The sequence below is a fragment of the Pseudophryne corroboree genome, chromosome 1, assembly GCF_028390025.1.
Source record: "Pseudophryne corroboree isolate aPseCor3 chromosome 1, aPseCor3.hap2, whole genome shotgun sequence".
Classification (NCBI taxonomy): domain Eukaryota; kingdom Metazoa; phylum Chordata; class Amphibia; order Anura; family Myobatrachidae; genus Pseudophryne; species Pseudophryne corroboree.
The window spans coordinates 1230828975-1230855191 of NC_086444.1; the positions used below are offsets into that span (position 1 = coordinate 1230828975).

The 26217-nt window shown below is 48.2% G+C and overlaps 1 protein-coding gene across 1 annotated transcript in view; it reads right to left on the minus strand.

Moving 5' to 3' along the window:
- The window catches only part of LOC134931659 (probable carboxypeptidase X1), a 248101-nt gene that overhangs the window by 82511 nt on the left and 139373 nt on the right, over positions 1-26217 (minus strand). The window contains exons 3-4 of the mRNA XM_063925433.1: positions 3474-3583; positions 1014-1153 (exon numbers count right to left, since the gene is read on the minus strand). Coding sequence (XP_063781503.1) covers positions 1014-1153; positions 3474-3583 — 250 coding nt within the window. The remainder of the gene's footprint in view (positions 1-1013; positions 1154-3473; positions 3584-26217) is intronic.

Consider the following 26217-nt stretch of genomic DNA (forward strand, 5'->3'; position numbering starts at 1 on the left):
GCCGGAGCCAGGAAATCTGTGTCCAAGCACGCAGAGCCTGGCCTCGTCACTCCTACAAAACGAGGGCGACACTCCCTATTTTGTAGAAAGGTCCCCGTCGCTGGCCCTGCTCCGCCCCCCAAACGCCAGAGCATGTCAGTGATGCTGCAACTGAGGGGGGACTGCGAGCCGTCACGCAGAACTGGGTCTGCACATGTGCAGGATGGGTCCAGCACACGAGCAGGTCCCCCAACATCAGGTGTTACGTACTAAGCTGAATCCTCACCCCAACAAAATCCTCTCCCCGATATTCCCTGTGACTTCCCCGTCATAACAACCCGTCTCATTTTATTACTCACTAGTTTATTGGTCCTGGCATGTGCTGGGGCACCTCAGTCTTCACCCCCCGCCCCGCTCTGCCCCATCCTCCTCTCAAGCTGGCCCCACCCTCTGAGAGACACGCAAGAGGACGCGGTACATTAATTGGGGTCACGTGGTTGAACACATAAAATTACACAATTTTTTTTTTAAAATGTGTGTCGACCTTTTTTGTGTCAACCATTAACATGTTGACATTTTGACTGCGTCCTTGTGACTGTCGGTCTGTTTATCCACACCCCGATGGGGGGTGCCCAGGCTTCTACAGCGTCAGATTTTCAAGCCGGAGCATTGTGGGGCATGGCTAAGAAATGGGGGGGTGGTTGTCGGTGCGAACAGGGGACGTGATCGGGGCGGCTGCATGACATCACATGCAGCTGCCGCGATCAAACAGATAGCGGCGTGCCATTGGCAGGCACAGCTGTTCTGCGCCGGCGGGAGGCTTCCTTAATTTTAGCGATCAAGCAGAAAGTGTGGTGCGATCACAATATCTGCTTGGTCAAGGGGGTGGCAGTGGTCTGCATTCTGGGTAGTCTTGCCCTGCAGGCGTTCACAAGGATAATAAATTCTGCCACTTACTAAATTAGGTCCTAAATCCTAAATATTTGTAATCTCCACAATAAACCTTTGTGTCCGGCTACAGCGTCAGTACTCACGTCCATAGTGAGTTCTTGCCCTGAGTGATGACCCCGGTGAAGCGAGTGAGTCTTCTGGCGTCCACCTCAAACCACTGGTTCTTGTTCTTCTCGCCGGCACACCAGGCGCCGTCGTAAAAATCATCGTCATAGATGCCGGACTGAACGAGTCAGAAATATACGAGAAGTCGTTAGTGTTATTCCAGCTTCGCTGGTGACTGTGCGTTTGTCACTTTAATACTGTAGATTATAACCTACCACATTATAACTACAGATGTGTGCCAGGCCATTTTTGCTGGTTTCGGTTCTAATTCGTTGTACGGTTTTGGTTTTGCATAAACCACCTCACTGGTTTTGGTTTTATATCAGGATTATTTTTTTGAATTGATAAAAAAATAGCTAAAATCATGTTGTTTTTGCAATCCAAATCGAATCCAAAACCCAAATTCCGAACTGTGGGAAGGATCAGTCTGGAACTCGGTTATAATTATAACATACAGTAACGTGTTAGAACGCAGTTGGCGGGGCGCAGCTCAAACAACGCAGGTGTGTTCACGTTGCGGGGGCGGGCAGCTGCGATTGCATGATGTCACATGCAGCTTCTGGGACGTGGCGAATGGCAGTCTACCAGTGCGCATGAGCTGCGCTGGCAGGGAGCTACTCATCTGCCCTTGCGGGTGTGTGTGTAGGGGGGAAGGGGGTAGGGCCGAGCTGGTCTAACACAATGGCATGTACAGTACCATTGTGAGTCAGTCACTGTACAGATGTGACACTGACCTGTACCGTACCAATGTGAGACAGTCACAATTAGAGAATACTCTAATGCACGCAGCTGTATGCTGCGCTGTTCTCTGCTGTATTGGCTGTGCTGTGTCCAGACCTACAAGTGGCTGTGGTGTATAAAATGACTTTGTATAGGGGGCACACTGTATGCTGCTGTATTCTACGCTATACTCTGCTATACTGGCTATGCTGTGTCCAGACTCACAAGTGGCTGTGCTGTATAGTGACTGTGTATACCGTGTGACTGCACGCTGCTGTGTTCTGCACTATACTCTGCTGTAAATTTTACTGTTTGGTGCGCTTTCTCTTAGTGCACTTTGGTGGTCATTCAGAGCCCACCTCAATAGGCGGCAAACTGCACATGTGCAGGACAGGCCGGGACCATTTTTGTGACGTCACCCAGGCTGCACTACCAGTTGTCAACCTTAGATCCGATGCATCCGCAATTGAATTGCGGACGCATCGGGGGCAACCTCACACATACTGGGTGGCCTTGCCCTGTGCTGGGTAGCCCCCAGCATGTGCAGAGATGAACGCAGATCTGGCTGCATATGCAGTGATCTGCATTCATCTCTGAATAACCCCCATTGTTCACATGCATCTATAAGCCCTGTGATCCACGCAGTTTGAACCAAGCTGCAAGTTCAAAAACAGAAGCAAAAATATATATACTGTATATATAGTTCTATTGTTTGTACTGTTTGGTGTGCTTTACCCTAGTGGCCTTTGTTCAAAGCCCTGTAATCCCACACAGTTTGAACCAAGCTGCAAGTTAAAATATATATATATATATATATTGTTTGTACTGTTCTGTGCACTTTACACCAGTACACTGTTGCAATGTTTCTTAAATGTGCTATAACCTGCCGTGTTTTTGTGCCGCTGCTCTGTCGCTTATTAACCATCAAGCTCGCTGCAGCCTTTGGCCAATATTTTGGTGAAAACAATATTGTGAGGTGGTCAAAATTCACTGAAAAGGACTGGAAATTGATGTTAGTGAGGTTAATAATACTCTAGGAACTAAAAAATAGTACTGTATTTTTGCTGTTTTTGTCCGTTTTTGAAAAATAATCCAAATCCTCAACCAGTCAGGGCAGTTTGGCAAATCCAAATCCGGACGACAAATCAGAGCCAAATCCAAATCCTGCAAAAACAGTCCGGTGCATATCCCTAATCAGAATGTTATACGGTGACATATACAGTGCTGCTGTGAGATGTCACATTTACAGACAGCTAACTCTCATTTTTTCTGATATAAGGTGAGCGTGAGATAAAATTATTTGCTTTTACGTATCATTCAGCATGGAGCACTGTGTTATGTAACAGAAACACTATGTGGCACCAGTTATAGTGAGTGTTTATCCAGCAAACCCATGAGAGTACAGACCCGTTATACCGGGTGCCAGCTATAGCGGCTCAGATCCATTACTCTGCCAAATACACTCAGACGGGATATTCTGCACAGGAGAAGCCACTGCAAAAAAGTTCCCAGAATGAGAAGTTAAACCAGGTCACATTTTCCTCTCAGTGTGGGATAATTTTGTTCTATTTTCAGTATATTTCCAGCAAAAAATCAACAACCCAGTAATGCAGACGGTATCTGAGGACAGGTCTGTACGATGACTGTTACATGTCTAACATAATGCATAGCTCAGCGTCACTGAGCAGAACCATGGCTAGCCCGTGTGTCTGTCTCACCTGTATGTTCAGACGTCCTCGGTGTGAGCCCAGACCGTAGCGTTTAGTGCTGGAAGCCCTCAGCTGCTGATCAGACACCCTCAGAGACTCCAGTCCCAGCGTAGGACACTCTAAAAGGATTGCAGAAGGAGTGATCATGAATACACCTGACATGGGGTCACAGTGTCACTCGCACACAACAGTCATCAAACCCCAACCACAGGACATGCGGTCACAGTGTCACTCGCACACAGCAGTCATCAAACCCCAACCACAGGACATGGGGTCACAGTGTCACTCGCACACAGCAGTCATCAAACCCCAACAACAGGACATGGGGTCACAGTGTCACTCGCACACAACAGTCACCAAATCCCAACCACAGGACATGGGGTCACAGTGTCACTCGCACACAACAGTCATCAAACCCCAACCACAGAACATGGGGTCACAGTGTCACTCGCACACAGCAGTCACCAAACCCAACCACAGGACATGGGGTCACAGTGTCACTCGCACACAACAGTCACCAAACCCAACCACAGGACATGGGGTCACAGTGTCACTCGCACACAACAGTCACCAAACCCAACCACAGGACATGGGGTCACAGTGTCACTCGCACACAACAGTCACCAAACCCAACCACAGGACATGGGGTCACAGTGTCACTCACACACACAACAGTCACCAAATCCCAACCACAGAACATGCGGTCACAGTGTCACTCGCACACAGCAGTCACCAAATCCCAACCACAGGACATGCGGTCACAGTGTCACTCGCACACAACAGTCACCAAATCCCAACCACAGGACATGCGGTCACAGTGTCACTCGCACACAGCAGTCACCAAATCCCAACCACAGGACATGGGGTCACAGTGTCACTCGCACACAACAGTCACCAAACCCCAACCACAGGACATGGGGTCACAGTGTCACTCGCACACAACAGTCACCAAACCCCAACCACAGAACATGGGGTCACAGTGTCACTCGCACACAGCAGTCATCAAACCCCAACCACAGGACATGCGGTCACAGTGTCACTAGCACACAGCAGTCACCAAACCCCAACCACAGAACATGGGGTCACAGTGTCACTCGCACACAACAGTCACCAAACCCCAACCACAGAACATGCGGTCACAGTGTCACTAGCACACAGCAGTCACCAAATCCCAACCACAGAACATGCGGTCACAGTGTCACTCGCACACACAGCAGTCACCAAATCCCAACCACAGGACATGCGGTCACAGTGTTACTCGCACACAGCAGTCACCAAATCCCAACCACAGGACATGGGGTCACAGTGTCACTCGCACACAACAGTCACCAAACCCCAACCACAGAACATGGGGTCACAGTGTCACTCGCACACAGCAGTCATCAAACCCCAACCACAGGACATGGGGTCACAGTGTCACTCGCACACAACAGTCACCAAACCCCAACCACAGGACATGGGGTCACAGTGTCACTCGCACACAACAGTCACCAAACCCAACCACAGGACATGGGGTCACAGTGTCACTCGCACACAACAGTCACCAAACCGAACCACAGGAAATGGGGTCACAGTGTCACTCACACACACAACAGTCATCGAACCCCAACCACAGGACATGGGGTCACAGTGTCACTCGCACACAACAGTCACCAAATCCCAATCACAGGACATGGGGTCACAGTGTCACTCACACACAACAGTCACTAAACCCCAACCACAGGACATGGGGTCACAGTGTCACTCGCACACACAACAGTCATCAAACCCCAACCACAGGAAATGGGGTCACAGTGTCACTCACACACACAACAGTCATCGAACCCCAACCACAGGACATGGGGTCACAGTGTCACTCGCACACAACAGTCACCAAACCCCAACCACAGGACATGGGGTCACAGTGTCACTCGCACACAACAGTCACCAAACCCCAACCACAAGACATGGGGTCACAGTGTCACTCACACACAACAGTCACTAAACCCCAACCACAGGACATGGGGTCACAGTGTCACTCGCACACACAACAGTCATCAAACCCCAACCACAAGACATGGGGTCACAGTGTCACTCACACACAACAGTCACCAAACCCAACCACAGGACATGGGGTCACAGTGTCACTCACACACAACAGTCACCAAACCCAATCACAGGACATGGGGTCACAGTGTCACTCACACACAACAGTCATCAAACCCCAACCACAAGACATGGGGTCACAGTGTCACTCACACACAACAGTCACTAAACCCCAACCACAGGACATGGGGTCACAGTGTCACTCGCACACACAACAGTCATCAAACCCCAACCACAAGACATGGGGTCACAGTGTCACTCACACACAACAGTCACTAAACCCCAACCACAGGACATGGGGTCACAGTGTCACTCACACACAACAGTCACCAAACCCCAACCACAAGACATGGGGTCACAGTGTCACTCACACACAACAGTCACTAAACCCCAACCACAGGACATGGGGTCACAGTGTCACTCGCACACACAACAGTCATCAAACCCCAATCACAGGACATGGGGTCACAGTGTCACTCACACACAACAGTCACCAAACCCCAACCACAGGACATGGGGTCACAGTGTCACTCGCACACACAACAGTCATCAAACCCCAACCACAGGACATGGGGTCACAGTGTCACTCGCACACACAACAGTCATCAAACCCCAACCACAAGACATGGGGTCACAGTGTCACTCACACACAACAGTCACTAAACCCCAACCACAGGACATGGGGTCACAGTGTCACTCGCACACACAACAGTCATCAAACCCCAACCACAGGACATGGGGTCACAGTGTCACTCGCACACAACAGTCACCAAACCCCAACCACAAGACATGGGGTCACAGTGTCACTAGCACACAGCAGTCACCAAACCCCAACCACAGGACATGCGGTCACAGTGTCACTAGCACACAGCAGTCACCAAACCCCAACCACAGGACATGGGGTCACAGTGTCACTCGCACACAACAGTCACCAAACCCCAACCACAGGACATGGGGTCACAGTGTCACTCACACACAACAGTCACCAAACCCCAACCACAGGACATGGGGTCACAGTGTCACTCGCACACACAACAGTCATCAAACCCCAACCACAGGACATGGGGTCACAGTGTCACTCACACACAACAGTCATCAAACCCCAACCACAGGACATGGGGTCACAGTGTCACTCACACACAACAGTCATCAAACCCCAACCACAGGACATGGGGTCACAGTGTCACTCGCACACAACAGTCACCAAACCCCAACCACAGGACATGGGGTCACAGTGTCACTCGCACACACAACAGTCATCAAACCCCAACCACAGGACATGGGGTCACAGTGTCACTCGCACACAACAGTCACCAAACCCCAACCACAGGACATGGGGTCACAGTGTCACTCGCACACAACAGTCACTAAACCCCAACCACAGGACATGGGGTCACAGTGTCACTCGCACACAACAGTCACTAAACCCCAACCACAGGACATGGGGTCACAGTGTCACTCGCACACACAACAGTCATCAAACCCCAACCACAGAACATGGGGTCACAGTGTCACTCGCACACAACAGTCACCAAACCCCAACCACAGAACAGTCTGCTCATAGGATCAACTAAATACATTGCTAAGGGAGGAATAAGTGGTGGAGGGGTCACTCCTTCAATAAGAGGCCCATTTACAAATGATCGCATATGTAATGCAATTCTGGGCACTAAAATCATGCATAATGTGATTATATCGTGTGGATGTATCCCCCGGCACAGGCAGGGACAGGGGCCCAGAAAGGGGACTCCCTGCGATGTACCGGGAGAGTAGCCGGGCCCACTGCACATGCGCAGTCATAGTGACCGCTGTGCACAGGGACTATTTCCGGGGGAGGGTTCCCAGAGAACCCTGTCGGAACTACATCTCCTGAAGTGTAGCCCATAGGCTACAATGGGCTACCGCAATCAGAAGCTTGCGGTAGTAGCAGGAGCCAATATTAAAATATTTTATTTATAATATATATATATATTAAACCCCCCATTATAAAATATTTTCCTTACCCCCCCCCCCATTGGCAATAGACCCCTACTACAATAATTTAAATTCTTATTTTCAGCTCCACTGGTTACGTCTGCCACCCTGGGGGTGACCTCCCCACTCCCATGGGTATATACCCCCCTCTCCCAATGCAAAGTGCAGTCCCCCCTGCTGCAGCTGAGCTCTGCACAAGCAACGATCAGCTAAAATGTGCAGGGAGAGGAATGAACTTTCAGGCATGGAAATTGAGGATGCTACTGTGGAAGTGCAACAGGATGAGAGCATATTTATGTATCGGGTGTGGATATTGATAATGAATGTGTTGGACAAGTTGATCAAATTCAGGAGGCAGACGTTGTTTGTGACAAAGTAAGTCAGCTACCAGTGGCAGCAGTTCTTGCCAATGATGATAAGAAGAAGGACATTGTGATGCCGAGACATAGGACCAAAAAATCCACCTCTTTTATGTGGAATTATTTTACCCAAATACTGACATTATTTTTCAAGGCATATGCACCATTTGTGTGGCCACATTTAGTAGAGATAGGGACATTAACAATCTAGGCACCTCGTCCCTGTTACGTCATTTGCAGCGAGTTCATGCAAATTATTTATCAAAATCTAAAAAACCCTGTAAAATAATAACAAGCAGTCCAGGATCAGCTACCAGCAGTTTGGACCAGCACATGCAATCTCCACCACCAACACCCTCATTAACCTCATTAATGTTCAGAAGTAGTTCTGCTGTCTCCAGTTCCTCCCTTGCCCAGGATTCCCAAGAAGAATCCTTCTCCTCTTGGGCTGCTGCTGCTGCTGGGGCTGACTCTTCAACCCAGAAAGAGACCAAGATGAATAGTAGTTTCAAACAACTATTAACTCTGAAACAAGCATTTGCGAGGAACCAATTATGACAGCGGCCATCCTGCTGCACAGCAGATTACTGAAGCCATGATGGCTATGATAGCATTGGATCTGTGTCCAATATCTACCATCAATACATTTGGTTTTAGACAATTAGTTGAGGTCATGTATCCAGTACCGGTTTTCGGTGCGGGCTAACAGGGCTGGCGCCTGGGGAACTGTGGACTTAGGCCATTGCCATCCAAATTAAGTGCGCCCGCACCGCCTCTACTCTGCTGGCGGCACCCCCCTGGCCACTGGCCACAGTCCACCACATCCTTTATTAACTTCCGCCTCCCACCCCTCTGACCCCACAGCACATTCCCCCCTGTCCACTAATGAGTTCTGTCTCCAGCCGCTGGCCAAACAGTGCACCCTCCAACTACTCACTTCCACACAGCATGTGGGCAGGAGCGTGTAGGACCTACTGCCGTTACTGCCGTGGACGCAGCCAGATGGTGAGTTGGTGAGTAGACACAGGCTGCGGGGAGGATGGCACACATACACACACACACACACACACACACACACACACACACACACACACACACACACACTCTCTCTCTCTCTCTCGATATATATATATTGTAACAGGTAGTGAAATAAGGACTCGCAGGCAGGTTATCCGCTTAGAACACAGCGTCTTTACTGGCATCAAACACTGTGCAGAGTATATTCAGGCTTGGGCCTGGTCACACAGGTACGTACAGAAAATAAAGCAACAAATATAAAAGGTCCTAGCACTTTCCATGCTCACAAGTCATTCTGCTGCAGCGGCTTGCAGCTACACATGCCATGCTTTCCTGGCACGGCCAATGTCCATAGTTCCTGATGCTGAAAACTGATCCCTGCTCACTGGCCCCTAATAGGCATCAGTACAATGCACTGTGGGTAAATGGAATTTTTAAACCCCTCTCCTGCACCTGGCTTCCTGCTGTCTCTGGGTGAGCTGGACACCTGTTTCTCCAGCTGCAGCTGTGCAATTCAGAAAGCCTGGAATTATAAACATCCACTACAGGTGCAGAACGTGCAGGCCTTGTTTTCATCTCCATTGGAGGGGAGTGTGGTATTAAAGGTCGACCACACTTAGGTCGACAGTGTCTAGGTCAACCACTATTGGTCGACAGTAACTAGGTCGACATGATCTCTAGGTCAACATGGTCTAGGTCGACAGGTTGACATGAGTTTTTGAATCTTTTTTGGTGTTGTTTTCGCCTTACAGTGACCGGGGACTCTAATTAGTACACCGTCTCACCTTGCATGACTTGCTGCGCTCGCCATGCTTTGGGCAAGGTGACTCACTATGTTACCGCTGCGCTTGGCACAGGATACCGTTCCCAATCATAGTGCACGTGGAATGTAAAGTATGAAAAAGTTTTTTTAAAAAAGGGAAAAAATCGTGAAAAACTCATGTCGATCTTTTGACCTGTTTCCCTAGAACATGTTGACCTAGAGACCGGATACCCTTGGAGGGAGCTGATACCACAGGAATGTGGGCAATTGTGGTCAGACCCAAGCCCTCTCACCACAATATATATATATATAAATGGGATGCGGTCATGTGACCATCGCTCAGGACCCGGCGGTCACTATACCGATGCTAGGGTCTTGAGTGATCAAATGCCCGATAGTCAGCATGCCGACTAACAGGGACTATTCCCACTTGTGGGTGTCCACGACACCTATAGAGTGGGAATAGAACCTGTGGCGAGTGCAGCGGGCCACCGAGCCCATTACATGGCAAGCACAGCAAGCCCACAAGGGGCTTTATTGCACTTGTCCCCGCTGGAATTCTGCAGCTTGGATCCCAGGGTCGGTATGCTGACCGCGGGAATCCCCAGCACCGGTCTCCCAGCCCCATACATATATAGAGAGAGAGGCTCTACCTGGTGCAATGTGTATAAGGGGCTACTTGGTACAATGTGTATAAGGGGATACATGGCACTATGTGTATAAGGGGCCACCTGGCGCATTGTGTACAAGAGGTTTCCTGGCACAATGTGTATAAGAGACTTTACCTGGTGCAATGTGTATAAGGGGCTACCTGGTGCAATGTATATAAGAGGGTCTACATGGTGCAATGTGTATAAGGGACTACCTGGCGCAATTTGTATAAGGGGCTACCTGGCACAAAGTGTATAAGAGTCTGTACCTGGTGCAATGTGTATAAGGTGCTACCTGGTGCAATGTGTATAACGGGTCACATCATGGTGAAATGTGTATAAATTGCTACCTGGCACAATGTGTATAAGGGGCTCTACATGGTGCAGTGTGTATAACGGGCTATACCTGGTACAATGTGACTAAGGGGCTGTAACATGGCATAATGTGTATAAGGGGCTCTACCTAGTGTAATATGTATAAGGGTCTCTACCTGGCATGTATAAGGGGTACTACTGTGTGATGTAATGTGACTGATGGACACTACAGTGCGGTGTAATGTGAATTGGTACTATTATGTGTCCACGACCCTCCCCATGTAGCCACTCCCCTATTACTTGGACGCACGCCTTTGGCGCACACTGTCCCTGTTTTGAATTTGAGGGGAGGGACGACGACAAAGGAAACATTTGTCCTTTAGAACCGGCTCTGCATGTATCCTCACTACCAAATTCCATCTTGAATTCCATTTTACCAGAATTCCTCACCTGGAACTAATTCTTGACCTAGAAAACAAACCCACTAAGCACTTAACCACAGATATGTGGACAAGCGATAGTGGTCAAGCCAAAGATTACATGACTGTGACAACACAATGATTTTTTTCATTGAAACCAACTTGTTCATACTTTACTATCCCAGTGGACCTGGAGGGGAATATAATAGTGTGCCGACGCGGTACACTTTATATGGTGTCAATGTTGACTTACGTCGACATACACACAAAAAACAACAAAAAACTGCATGTCAGTATTTTGACCTGTCGGCATTTTACATGTCGGTATTTTGACCTTGTCGGTATTTTAATTGTCGGTATTTTGTCCATGTTGGGATTTTGACCTTGTCGGGATTTTGACCTTTGGTCAATTGGTGTCGGGATTTTGAACGTCGGGATTTTGATTGGAGGTATTTCATACCGATCCCATTCTCTGTATCACTGGCTTCACTGAGAGGCATACCCGTGATGATTTGTTGGAAAAACTAAGGGATGTGATATCAAAATGGTCTACCCTGCTAAGACTCAGGATTTGTCATTTCCGATAATGCAAGTAACAATGTACAAGAATTACGATTTGGTAAATTTTAACACGTACAATGTTTTGTGCACACTATAAACTTGCTAGTTCAATGTTTCCTAAAAAATTACAGATGCATGCTATTCCTGTGATGTGTACCTCCATTGGTTGCACACCCTGCCAGCAGTAACCTATGCAGTGCGCCCCACATGGCTGCCTCGGATGGTTCCCCTGTGGGCGGGGTGTGCTTCTTTTGGATCTTTCCATGCAGGGTATAGCATACTCCTACACGCGTGTCAGTTTTCCCATAAATGCATTTGGCCCTTGTATGGCTCATCTCCCACTGTGTAACCTTCGTAGTGCGCCCAACATGGCTGCCCTATCTGGTACACTTGTGGATGGGATGAAAAATACATGGACCTGATGGTTTTATTGGAACTCTACTCTGAACTTAAGGACTATTCCACGCTGGGTAATCTTACGCCGTGCGCCTAAGATGGCTGCCGCACCTGGTACCTTGTGAGGGTGGATTACACAACCCCTGGAGGTTATTACCCAAAATGCTTACACCAATCATGCATTATGCTTTCTGTGTGCTTTTTTTTTTTGTCTGTGTGGTTTATCTTTTGATGTAATACTTAAATCTTCTGTATTATGTGCATTGTGTGAGTTCTAGTTGGCGCCACGGATGGCTGCCTTGGTGCTGCTCTGCCAAGCAGCCTTTGTTTTTAGTCTTGCGTGTATAATATGTCTAATATGTTGAGTCTATCGTACAGTTGCAATGTGCAGTATCAACTCATATGCGTAATGTTTGTAATGTATGCTATGTTTTTCCCCTTCTTATGCTATGTAGTCCCCCTTCATGTTGCTGCTTGGCGATGCATTGTACCACAAAGAATTCCTAGTGTACGTGAGTACACCTGGCCAATAAAGCTAATTCTGATTCTGAATTCTGATTCTGATGTGGCCCGGAAAATGTCTGGACATTTTCAGCATTAAGCAACCACATGTAGAAGACTGAAGCAGCTGCAATAAGTTACATTTCCTATGCAACCAATTGAAGCAAGAGGTATCATTTCACCATCCATATCAGTGGCGTAACTACTGCCCCCGCAGTCCTCGCGGTGGCTTGGGGGCGAGGGGCTGCGGGGGCGCCACTGACTTTGCACAGATTGACATGCGGACAAGCGTCTGCATGTCAATCTGCGGTCTCCTCTCCCTCCCTGCTGTGTTGGAGGGACACGGAGCGCATATCGCGCCTCTCCAGTGTCCCTCCCTGGCTCTCCCCCGGCCGGTCTAAGGAAGTGCCGTTCGTGAGCTCTGATTGGCTCCGTGTCCCTCCAACACATAGGAGCGAGGGGGGGAGCAGGCACTGGGGGCACGTACCTGGCACTGTGGGGGCAGATCTGGCACTGGGGGCATATACCTGGCACTGGGGGCATATACCTGGCACTGTGGGGGAAGATCTGGCACTAGGGGCATGTACCTGGCACTGTGGGGGAATATCTGGCACTTGGGGCATATACCTGGCACTGTGGGGGAATATCTGGCACTGGGGGCATATACCTGGCACTGTGGGGGAATATCTGGCACTGGGGGCATATACCTGGCACTGTGGGGGAATATATGGCACTTGGGGCATATACCTGGCACTGTGGGGGAATATCTGGCACTGGGGGCATATACCTGGCACTATGGGGGCAGATCTGGCACTGGGGGCATATACCTGGCACTGTGGGGGAATATCTGGCACTGGGGGCATATACCTGGCACTGTGGGCGAAGATCTGGCACTGGGGGCATATACCTGGCACTGTGGGGGAAGATCTGGCACTGGGGGCATATACCTGGCACTGTGGGGGAATATCTGGCACTGGGGGCATATACCTGGCACTGTGGGGGAATATCTGGCACTGGGGGGAGCAGGCACTGAGGGGGCATATGTGGCACTGGAGGGGGGGGGGGTATATGTGGCACTAGGGGCATGTACCTGGCACTGTGGGGGAATATCTGGCACTGGGGGCATATACCTGGCACTGTGAGGGAAGATCTGGCACTGGGGGCATATACCTGGCACTGTGGGGGAATATCTGGCACTGGGGGCATATACCTGGCACTGTGGGGGAATATTTGGCACTGGGGGGAGCAGGCACTGAGGGGGCATATGTGGCACTGGGGGGGGGGGGTATATGTGGCACTGTGGGGCATGTACCTGGCACTGTGGGGGAATATCTGGCACTGGGGGCATATACCTGGCACTGTGGGGGAATATCTGGCACTGGGGGGAGCAGGCACTGAGGGGGCATATGTGGCACTGGAGGGGGGGTATATGTGGCACTGGGGGCATGTACCTGGCACTGTGGGGGAATATCTGGCACTGGGGGCATATGTGGCACTGGGAGCATGGCCCTAGCAACAAGCACTACCCCCTAGCAATGAGCATGACACCCAGTGCATGAAACCCCTGGCAACAAGCATGACACCCAGTGCATGAAACCCCTGGCAACGAGCATGACACCCAGTGCATGAAACCCCTGGCAACGAGCATGACACCCTGAGCATGAAAACCCCTGGCACCGTGCATGGAACCAAGAGCATGAAACCCCTGGCAACGAGCAGGTAATTTAAAAGTAATTAGAAGCCTTACTGTAGAACTTAATGTGTAATGGGCATTACGGTGTGTGGCATAATGTATCACGGACATTGCGGTGTGTGTCATAATGTGTCACAGGCATTACGGTGTGTGGCATACTATATCACGGGCATTGTGGTATGTGGTATAATGTCTCAGGATCATCGTGGTGTGTGTCATACTGTGTCACAGACATTGTATGTGCTATAATGTATCTGGGGCATTGCAGTGTGTAACATAATGTATAACGGGCATTGCGATTCCTGTCATAATGTGTCACAGGCATTACGGTGTGTGGCATAATGTGTCAGGGGCATTACGGTGTGTGCATATTGTGTCATGTGCATTATTGTGTGTGGAATAATGTCTAAGGGCCATTGCAGTATGTGACATAATGTATACTGGGCATTACCATAAGGAGGAAAAATGACAAATAATGTAAGGGGCATGAATCAGGATTATTTTTCTTTCCTGTGGTGGCTAACGTCTGGGCGTGCAGGTTGCCAAAACTGGGGTATAAGGTAGTCTTTTCCTGCAATGCCACGCCCCTTTACGCGAAGCCATGCCCATTTCAACAAAGCCACCCCCTTTTTGGCGGCGCGCGCCTACGGCGCGTGCATATTTGTCCCTTTACTAGAGCCAATTATGGCGGTTATGAGGGGGGGGGGCGCCGAAGGATTTTTTGGCTTGGGGGAGAAAAAATTCTAGTTACGCCACTGATCCATATGCTTCAGCGACTGGAGGAACAGCAACAAGCCATTCAAGCATATTAGAGCATGAGATGGGGAAGGGGGGACATGTTACCTTAGTCCAGCTCAGAGGGGAATACTTTCGGTTTTATGCATGCTACTGAAAACCATTTGAAATAGTAACCAATTAAGTGAGTTCAGACACTGCCAGCCTGAGTCAGGTGATTCCCTTAATTAAACTACTGGAAAAGCAACAAGAGAAACTGAAGGATGAGATGAAAAGAAGCATTCCGCTAAGTATATTGGAATTGTAGATTAAGTTCTTTATTTGCTTCAGCAGGACACAAAGGTTTGCAACATCTTGACATTGTAGCATTACATTTTTGCAACCATGCTACATCCTAGGTTTAAGGGCCTAATTCAGAGTTGATTGCAGCAGCAAATTTATAGCAGTTGGGCAAAACCATGGCCCTCATTCCGAGTTGATCGCTCGTTATTTTTTTCTTGCAACGGAGCGATTAGTCGCTAATGCGCATGCGCAATGTCCGCACTGCGACTGCGCCAAGTAAATTTGCTATGCAGTTAGGTATTTTACTCACGGCTTTTTCATTGTTCTGGTGATCGTAGTGTGATTGACAGGAAGTGGGTGTTTCTGGGTGGAAACAGGCCGTTTTATGGGTGTGTGCGAAAAAACGCTACCGTTTCCGGAAAAAAAGCTGGAGTGGCTGGAGAAACGGGGGAGTGTCTGTGTGAACACTGGGTGTGTTTGTGACGTCAAACCAGGAACGACAAGCACTGAACTGATCGCAGATGCCGAGTAAGTCTGGAGCTACTCAGAAACTGCTAAGAGGTGTGTAATCGCAATATTGAGAATCTTTCGTTCGCAATTTTAAGAAGCTAAGATTCACTCCCAGTAGGCGGCGGCTTAGCGTGTGCAATGCTGCTAAAAGCAGCTAGCGAGCGAACAACTCGGAATGAGGGCCAATGTGCACTGCAGGGTGGGCAGATGTAACATGTGCAGAGAGAGTTAGATTTGGGTGGGGTGTATTCAAACTGAAATCTAACTTGCAGTGTAAAAATGAAGCAGCCAGTATTTACCCTGCACAGAAACAATATAACCCAGCCAAATCTAACTCTCTCTGCACATGTTACATCTGCCACACCTGCAGTGCACATGGTTTTGAGTAGGTATTGTTGAAGGCTCTTTTTGCACAAACATTTTTATTGCTTATTGCTCTAATAGATTACTAATTTGCAACACATTTTTAACCAGAAATAATGTGGTGCCTCACAAAAAAATAAATAACAGAATTATGAGCATATTTAATAGTATTTCATAATATGCACAAGAGAAATTATTCACAACCGTCAACAGAAATGCTTACAAGCTTATAGATCATGGATACGCAGAAAAACTCTCTGCTTATGGACTAGATTTAGGAAAAAATTAATGGTATTATACATCATACTCAGACTCTCTGGTGCACCTCATAAGTGTACTACAGGGATGTGTTACCCAATCAGGAAGGCTTGGGGAGGGGCCTGTATGGTCAGCAGGTCGGCCTACTCCTATTTAGTGCAAATATTAATTTTTAGTTTTCTCTTTCCCCCTTATCAGGAAGCCTTGGCTATTAAGTAACATTGTATTTTTTATGGCTTCAAATTTAATTTTCTTAATCAAATAATCCATCAGTCAAGCCATCCATAAGTCAATCAATCAATCAATCAATCAATCAATCAATCAATCAATCAATCAATCATTTACCTGTCTGCCAATACATACTCCACCTATATTTACCTGTACTGCCCTCGGGGCTCTGATCTGGTTCTTAATTAATGAAAACATTTTTTCTATGGGGTCATATAGTTTATTAAAGCTCCACCCTGCCTGCCACTGCCGTGCCGCAATGTTTCATAGATGTGCTGTATTCTTTTAAACTGCCGTGTGTTTGTGCCGCTGCTCTGTTGCTTAGTTTAGCCGGCCAGCCTTTGGCCAGTGGGCCTAATTCGGACCTGATTGCTAGGGTGAATTTTTTGAATCCCTGCGATCAGATAGTCGCCGCCTACAGGGGGAGGGGAAATCGCTGCGCAGGGGTGCGATCACATGTGCAGGAGAGCTGCACAAACAGCAGTTTCTGCAGTCTCTGCACAGCCCAGAACTCACTCTTCCATATCACTAATGATATCGCACAGTGACGTCATACCGCGGTCGGCCGGAGCGTGCAGTTTTGGACAATGAGTACAAATTGAGCTGCATGCACGGCCGTCACCGAGGTGCGGGGGGGGGGGGGGTCCACATCACACACATTGCACCCATATATTATACTTACCCCTCCGGTGTCCCACGACGACGGGACTGCTGTGCGGGCACTAATCACTCAGAAAATGACCGCCGCAGGCATTTTTGAGTGATTTGCACATGCGCACTGAAGGTGCCCTCAATGAAACATGGCGCCTACTGCTGCCGGAGAGGAGGCGGCTTGTGACGGGGGCTGCACGCGGGTCCCCTCCTCTCTTAAAACGCCCCTGTTATAGACACTTAATTACAAGCACATGAGCTGCGGGTGCAGTGTATTACATTATTCTTTACAAGCAGCCGACAGGCCCAGCAAGCCTGCCCCAGCATTCTGGTACTTGGAGAACCACAAGTGCCTGCATGCCCGGACATTAAGGGCCCGCTGGCACCTGTAGTCCTCCTGTAAAGAAAATATTAAAATAAATATACAGCACATTTTTTTTTAAAGTTTTATTGTACAGGATCCTCACCTGGGGGCGGCGGCCTTTCAGCTCTTTTTCATGGCCGCCGCCTTCCCAGGGCTTCCAGCATCTTCCTCCTGCATTTTCACCAGTGGGGGCAATGGGTGTTAAGCTCTTTTTCATGGCCGCCGTCCATCCAGGACTTCCACGGCGTCTTCTGTCTTCAGGAGGTCTTCTCTGCTCCTCCTCCGCCATCTGACTGACAGCCACTCCCTCGAGCTGACTTATAAGTCAGCCAGAGGGGGCGGGGCGATGACGCGGCAAGCCATGATTGGCTCGCGGCAACCATCTTGAATTTAAAAAATGAAGCTGAGGCGCCAGTTTTGAAGTTGACGCCAAAGCCAAACTCAAAATGCTGAATGGCAGGCAGGGACTGGATCCTCTCGGACCTGCCACTGATGCACGCACCTCCACGCATCTCCGTCTCAACAAAAGCCCACACCGCCACCACTATGCCCACACCGCCGCTATCGCATATGCCCACACCCACCCAGTGATGGCAGCGGATCCACTGACAGATACGCTGGCCAATCACATCCTCCTCATTGACAGGGGCGTGCTTTCATGGGTGAAAACAGGTCCCTGTGTCATAGCGGCACTTCTAATGGTGCCGCTTCTTCATTTATTTTCAGTGGGCTTTTACAGCCCGCGGCATGGCCCCGCGGCATTTGACCCCTGTCCCATTGACAATGGGAGGCACCAATTTAAATGACAAAATGATTAAAATAATATGAAGCAGAAACTTATGACACAGAATATGTGTCATACTGTAAGTATCTTCATTGTATTATTTTAATCATTGTATTATATTTAATCATAATCAGGGACGTGCAGTGGCACCCCTCCTCCCCTGACTGCACGTCCCTGATATACAGATGGGTTCACCTTTATCTTGGCCTTTAATAGGGCAGGTGGTCTTAATCCACTGTTGTAATAACTTAATCCCCTGCTGTATTGTTCTCTGTATTGTATTGCAGCTGAGAACAATAGATGACGATTTATGTTAATAAACCTTGTTGTGACTAGGCGCAGTCACAATACCTCCCCCTACATCCTGCCCCCTCACTATCCCGACGGTCAGCAAGCCGACCAACAGGGACAATTCCCACTCGTGGGTGTCCACGATACTCATAAAGTGGGGATAGCGGTCGCCACCAAGCCTGCAGCGTAGCAAGCCCGCACGGGCAGACAGGGGTAGTGCAGAGGAAGAACCAAGGGGCAGGGGCAGATCCAGGGTAACACGTCACACCTGTCCACCATCGCTGGTCGCTGCATAGCACGTCATACAGCGACTATCAGTAGTGTGTTACCAGGGAGTGTGTGTGGGGGGGGGCAGGAGGGATCCAACCACTGCCAAGATGGTGGAGGGTCCTGCTCTCGAGAGCCAAGGGTATAGTTGTGTCAGTACTTCTATAGTGAATCTATTTTCTTACTGTTTATACCTAACTTGATCTATTTATACCAAACCTTATACTTATGTGACCTAGTTATACCAAACGCTGACCTGTTTTAACCAAGCCTGATTTGGTTATACCTACAATGACCTACTTGCGCCCAACATGACCGATGCATAATTTCCTTAATTCATCTACCATGACCTATTTACACATAACCTGACATTTTTATACCCAACCTGACCTGACTTATTTATATCTAGAGATAAGCGGTTTGGATATTAGGAAATCCGAACGCACCCAAACTTCCGGGATCCGACTATTTACGAACCTTTGTTAATTTTTTCCCACCAGGCTCAGATACCAAACCGAAGCAAAGCGTCATCCTCCCAGAGCCGGATTCTTGTGGGTTGTAGATAATAAGGGGTCTGCAGTCGGGACTTGGCGCCATTTCACTCTAGTCCAGGAATGCTGCTGTATGCTGTGCCCTGCTTTAAGTGGCTGTGCGGTGTCCATCCACAAGTGTCTGTGCGGTGTCCATCTCAGTGGCTGTGCTGTGTCCATCTAAGTGGCTGTGTGGTGTCCATATCAGTGGTACTGCACTGACTACGCAGGCCCCATCCATTGCGTTCACATAATCAATGGGTTAAAAAAAATTATATAAAGTTAAAAAAAAGTTTTAAAATGTTTTATAATTTGTTTGTACTGTTCGGTTCCCTGCACCCTAGTACACTCTCTAACCCAGTGGACGTGTGCAAAAGTGGCCTGACTCCACACAGTGTGAGCCGAGCTACCAGTTAAAAAAAAATATATATATATATTGTTGTATAATGTTTGTACTGTTTGTACTGTTCTGCACACTTCACCCCAGTATGCTCTGTACCCCATAAAAGCGATCTGCCTAAAAGTAGTGACACCTCTACCATAACTCCGTCTGATACGGTCACCATCCAAAGAATGGTGGAGGATTATTTTCATGATATAGTACAAATAGGCATGTCAGACAGTCTGTCCCAATACTGGCAGGAAAAAAAGGCAATTTGGAGACCCTTGTACAAACTGGCTTTGCCTTACTCAAGCTGCCCACCCTCCAGTGTGTTCTTAGGAAGAGTTTTCAGCACAGCCGGGAACCTTTTCAGTGATCGACATAGGAGGCTACTTCCTCAAAATGTGGAAAAGATTATGTTAATCAAAATGAACTACAAATTCCATGAAGAAGACCTTTAGTGGCAATTATATCAAAGTACAGAGACTTCTGTAATGGTGGATTCCAGCGGGAATTGATATTGTGTGAGGATGAGGTACATACTGCTGAGGATGAGGATGGTAGTGACAATTACATCTTGCCACTGTAAAGCAGTTAGCATAGCTGCCTTGAGCCCAGTTGTAGCTTGTTTTGTGGGGGCCAAAACAAAGCAAGCACTTCAGCCACAAAAGTGGCAGTCCCTGTCGCTGAAGTGCTTGGTTTGTTAAACTGTGCATGTCCTTTTTAATATCCAACATAAGGGTGGATGGGGGAGGCCAAGGACAATTCCATCTTGCACCACTTTTCATTTCTGCCACTGCTGTGTGGCAATGGCCGGGATGTAGTGAGAGTTTTACGTCTGGGAAAAAGTCGCACAAACTTGGCCATTATAATGTGTGACTTTTCCCAGAATGTGGCCAATGTAATGGCGTGCAATACAATACGTGTCAGAATCCCTACCAAATGGCGCAAATTTAGCTGCCCAGAATAGATTCACCACGAAGAACCTCACCAAGTTCAGAAAATAACATGCAATACAAAAGAAGTAGGACTCAATATCTTAGGCACTTTAAGTATATGTTATGATAGATGAAAAAATATATACATCCCTTAAAATGGAGATCAATGGATCAGAATATGACAATCAGGGGTTCTTCTTTTCTGTGTCCGCCCACAAGTGTATGATTTCATAAGAAAGAAACAAATATGTATATGTGTAGTACAGTTTTTTTCCATTATATTTTTGATACACAATGCACCCATGGTGTTTAGGAGAGAATAAGCCAATCCCACATGGGAGCGTTCCCTGACTACACACTACATAGAGATATATCAAGCATATAAAGGTTTCTTTTCCACTACAGTGCTTAGATAACCAGTTATGGATATTAGAGATCAGCGGGTTCGGTTCTCAGAGAACCGAACCCTACTGGACTTTGCCTTCCGAGTTCGGTTCCGAGCCAGGCTCGGGTTTTCCCGCCTGACTCGGAAACCCGAACGCCTCAAAACGTCATCATCCCGCTGTCGGATTCTCGCGGGATTTGGATTCCATATAAGGAGCCGCTCGTCGCGGCCATTTTCACTCCAGTCTCGGAGAGTGTATTGAGAGGACGTGTCCTCAGTGTTCAGTGTCTGTGTGGTGGCGGGAAAGTGGGGTGGCAAGTCTTGTGCTGTGTTGTGCTGTCCAGTGTAGTCAGTGTATTGTGCTGCATCAGTCCAGCCAGTCACAGTGTTGGTGTCCTCTGCTGCCATATATCCAGTGTAGCTGTATAAAGTGGTGCTGTGTTGTGCTGTCCAATCCAGTGTAGTCAGTGTATTGTGCTGCATCAGTCCAGCCAGTCACAGTGTTGGTGTCCTCTGCTGCCATATATCCAGTGTAGCTATATACAGTGGTGCTGTGTCATGCTGCATCAGACCAGTGGTAGTGTCCTGTCCATCAGTCATTCCAGTGACGATATACGCTGCTGCTATATGTCCACTGCTACAGTATTATAATAATAATAACAACAACCACAAGTCCCTTACAGTGTTGTTGTGTTGTGCTGCATCAGACCAGTGGTAGTGTCCTGTCCATCAGTCATTCCAGTGACCAGGCAGTCACAGTGGTATACGCTGCTGCTATATGTCCACTGCTGCCGTATAATAATAATATCAACAACAACAAGTCCCTTACAGTGTTGCTGTGTTGTGCAGCATCAGACCAGTGGTAGTGTCCTGTCCATCAGTCATTCCAGTCATTCCTGTGCCGCATATTGTCTTATATAACTCCAAAAAATAATGGAGAACAAAAATTTTGAGGATAAAATAGGGAAAGATCAAGAAGAACCACTTCCTCCTAGTGCTGAAGCTGCTGCCACTAGCCATTACATAGACGATGAAATGCCATCAACGTCGTCTGCCAAGGCCGATGCCCAATGTGATAGTAGAGGGCATGTAAAATCCAAAAAGCCAAAGTTCAGTAAAAAGAACCAAAAAAAGAAATTTAAATCGTCTGAGGAGAAACGTAAACTTGACAATATGCCATTTACGACACGGAGTGGCAAGGAACGGCTGAGGCCCTGGCCTATGTTCATGGCTAGTGGTTCAGCTTCACATGACGATAGAAGCCCTCATCCTCCCGCTAGAAAAATTAAAAGAGTTAAGCTGGAAAGAGCACAGAAAAGAACTGTGCGTTCTGAGATGGTATCACAAATCCCCAAGGAGAGTCCAAGTGTGTCGGCGGTTGCGATGCCTGACCTTCCCAACACTGGACGGGAAGAGGTGGCTCCTTCCACCATTTGCATGCCCCCTGCAAGTGCTGGAAGGAGCACCCACAGTCCAGTTCCTGATATTCAAATTGAAGATGTCACTGTTGAAGTACACCAGGATGAGGATATGGCTATTGCTGGTGCTGAGGAGGAAGTTGACGATGAGGATTCTGATGGTGATGTGGTTTGTTTAAGTCAGGCACTGGGGGAGACACCTGTTGTCCTTGGGACGAAGAAGCCCATTGTGATGCCTGGGCAAACTACCAAAAAAGCCACCTCTTCGGTGTGGAATTATTTCTCCACAAATCCGGACAACGGGTGTCAAGCCATCTCTTGCCTCTGTCAATCTGTAATAAATAGGGGTAAGGATGTTAACCACCTAGGAACATCCTCCCTTATACGTCACCTGCTGCGCATTCATCAGAAGTCAGTGTCAAGTTGTGAAACTTTAGGTAAGAGCGTAAGCAGTCCACTGACACCTAAATCCCTTCTTCCTCCTGTACCCAAGCTCCTGCAAGCCACACCACCAACTCCCTCAACGCCAACTTCCTCCTCAGTCAGGAACATCCGTAGTCCTGCAGGCCATGTCACTGTCAAGACTGAGGAGTCCTCTACTAACCGGGATTCCTACGTAGGATCCTTGAGTGGTACGCCTGCTGTTGCTGCCGCTGCTGTTGTTGCTGCTGGGAGTCGATGGTCATCCCAGAGGGGAAGTCGGAAGACCACTTGTACTACTTCCAGTAAGCAATTGACTGTCCAACAGTTCATTGTGAGGAAGATGAAATATGACAGCAGTCATCCTTTTGCAAAGCGGATAACTGAGGCCTTGACAGCTATGTTGGTGTTAGACGTGCGGCCGATATCCGCCATTAGTTCAGTGGGACTTAGAGAATTGTTTGAGGTACTGTGTCCCTGGTATCAAATCCCATCTAGGTTCCACTTCTCTAGGCAGGCGATACCAAGAATGTACACAGACATCAGAAAAAGAGTCACCAGTGTCCTACAAAATGCAGTTGTATCCAGTGTCCACTTAACCACGGACATGGGGACAAGTGGAACAGGGCAGACTAAGGACTATATGACTGTAACAGCCAACTGGGTAGATGTATGGCCTCCCGCAGCAACAACAGCAGTGGCACCAGTAGCAGCATCTCGCAAACGCCAACTCGTTCCTAGGCAGGCTATGCTATGTATCACCGCTTTCCGTAAGAGGCACACAGCTGAGAACCTCTTATGGAAACTGAGGAACATCATTGCAGAATGGCTTACCCCAATTGGACTCTCCTGGGGATTTGTGATATCGGACAACGCCACCAATATTGTGTGTGCATTACACCTGGTAAATTCCAGCATGTCCCATGTTTTGCACATACAATTAATTTGGTGGTGGAGAATTTTTTGAAAAATGACAGGGGTGTGCAGGAGATGCTGTCGGTGGCCCGAAAAATTGCAGGCCACTTTCGGCATTCTGCCACTGCGTGCCGAAGACTGGAGTGCCAGCAAACACTCCTGAACCTCCCCTGCCATCAACTGAAGCAAGAGGTGGTAACGAGGTGGAATTCAACCCTCTATATGCTTCAGAGGATGGAGGAGCAGCAAAAGGCCATTCAAGCCTATACATCCACCTACGATATAGGCAAAGGAGGGGTAATGCACCTGGCTCAAGCGCAGTGGAGAATGATTTCCGTCTTGTGCAAGGTTCTCCAACCCTTCGAACTTGCCACACTTGAAGTCAGTTCAGACACTGCCAGCTTGAGTCAGGTCATTCCCCTCATCAGGCTTTTGCAGAAGCAGCTGGAGAATTTGAAGGAGGAGCTAAGACGGAGCGATTCCGCAAAGTATGTGGGACTTGTGGATGGAGCCCTTCATTCTCTTTGCCAGGATTCAAGGGTGGTCAATCTGTTGAAATCAGAGCACTACATTTTGGCCACCGTGCTCGATCCTAGGTTTAAAGCCTACGTTGAATCTCTCTTTCCAGCAGACACAAGTGTGTAGAGGTGCAAAGACCTGCTGGTTAGTAAATTGTCAACTCAAGCAGAACGTGACCAGTCAACAGCTCGTCCTTCAATTTCTCCCACCACTGGGGATGCAAGGAAAAGGATAAGATTTCCTAGCCCACCCGCTGGCGGTGATGCAGGGCAGTCAGGAGTGAAAGCTGACATCTGGTCCGGACTGAAGGACCTGCCAACGATTACTGACATGTCTACTGTTACTGCATATGATTCTGTCACCATTCAAAGAATGGTGGAGGATTATATGAGTGACAGCATCCAAGTAGGCATGTCAGACAGTCCGTATGTATACTGGCAGGAAAAAGAGGCAATTTGGAGGCCCTTGCACAAACTGGCTTTATTTTACCTAAGTTGCCCCCCCTCCAGTGTGTACTCCGAAAGAGTGTTTAGTGCAGCCGGTAACCTTGTCAGCGATCGGCGTAGGAGGTTACTTCCACTAAATGTGGAGAAGATGATGTTCATCAAAATGAATTATAAATTCCTCTGGGAAGACCTTTACCAGCAATTGCCTCCGTAAAGTACACAAGAACCTGTGATGGTGGATTCCAGTGGGGACAAATTAATACTCTGTGAGGAGGAGGATGTACACAGTGAAAGGGGTGAGGAATCGGAGGATGAGGATGAGGTCGACATCTTGCCTCTGTAGAGCCAGTTTGTGCTAGGAGATTGATTGCTTCGTTTTTGGTGGGGGCCCGAACAAACCAGTCATTTCAGCCACAGTCGTGTGGCAGACCCCGTCGCTGAAATGATTGGTTTGTTAAAGTGTGCATGTCCTGTTTATACAACATAAGGGTGGGTGGGAGGGCCCAAGGACAATTGCATCTTGCACCTCTTTTTCTTCTTTGCATCATGTGCTGTTTGGGGACTAGTTTTTTTAAGTGCCATCCTGTCTGTAACTGCAGTGCCACTCCTAGATGGGCCAGGTGTTTGTGCCGCACACTTGTGTCGCTTAGCTTGGCCATCCAGCTACCTCATTGCACCTCTTTTTCTTCTTTGCATTATGTGCTGTTTGGGGCCTATTTTTTAAATCTGCCATCCTGTCTGCCACTGCAGTGCCACTCCTAGATGGGCCAGGTGTTTGTGCCGCACACTTGTGTCGCTTAGATTAGTCATACAGCTACCTCATTGCACCTCTTTTTCTTCTTTGCATCATGTGCTATTTGGGGCCTAGTTTTTAAATCTGCCATCCTGTCTGACACTGCAGTGCCACTCCTAGATGGGCCAGGTGTTTGTGCCGCACACTTGTGTCACTTAGCTTGGCCATCCAGCTACCTAATTGTACCTCTTTTTCTTCTTTGCATCATGTGCTGTTTGGGGACTAGTTTTTGAATAGTGCCATCTTGTCTGCAACTGCAGTGCCACTCCTAGATGGGCCAGGTGTTTGTGCCGCACACTTATGTCGCTTAGCTTAGTCATACAGCCACCTCGGTGCAACTTTTAGGCCTAAAAACAATATTGTCAGATGTGAGGTGTTCAGAATAGACTGAAAATGAGTGGAAATGATTGTTATTGAGGTTAATAATACAGTAGGAGCAAAATTACTCCCAAATTCTGGGATTTTAGCTGTTTTTATGTTTTTTTTCCAAAAATCATCCAGATCCAAAACCAAAGCCAAAACACGAAAAGGGTGGTTTTGG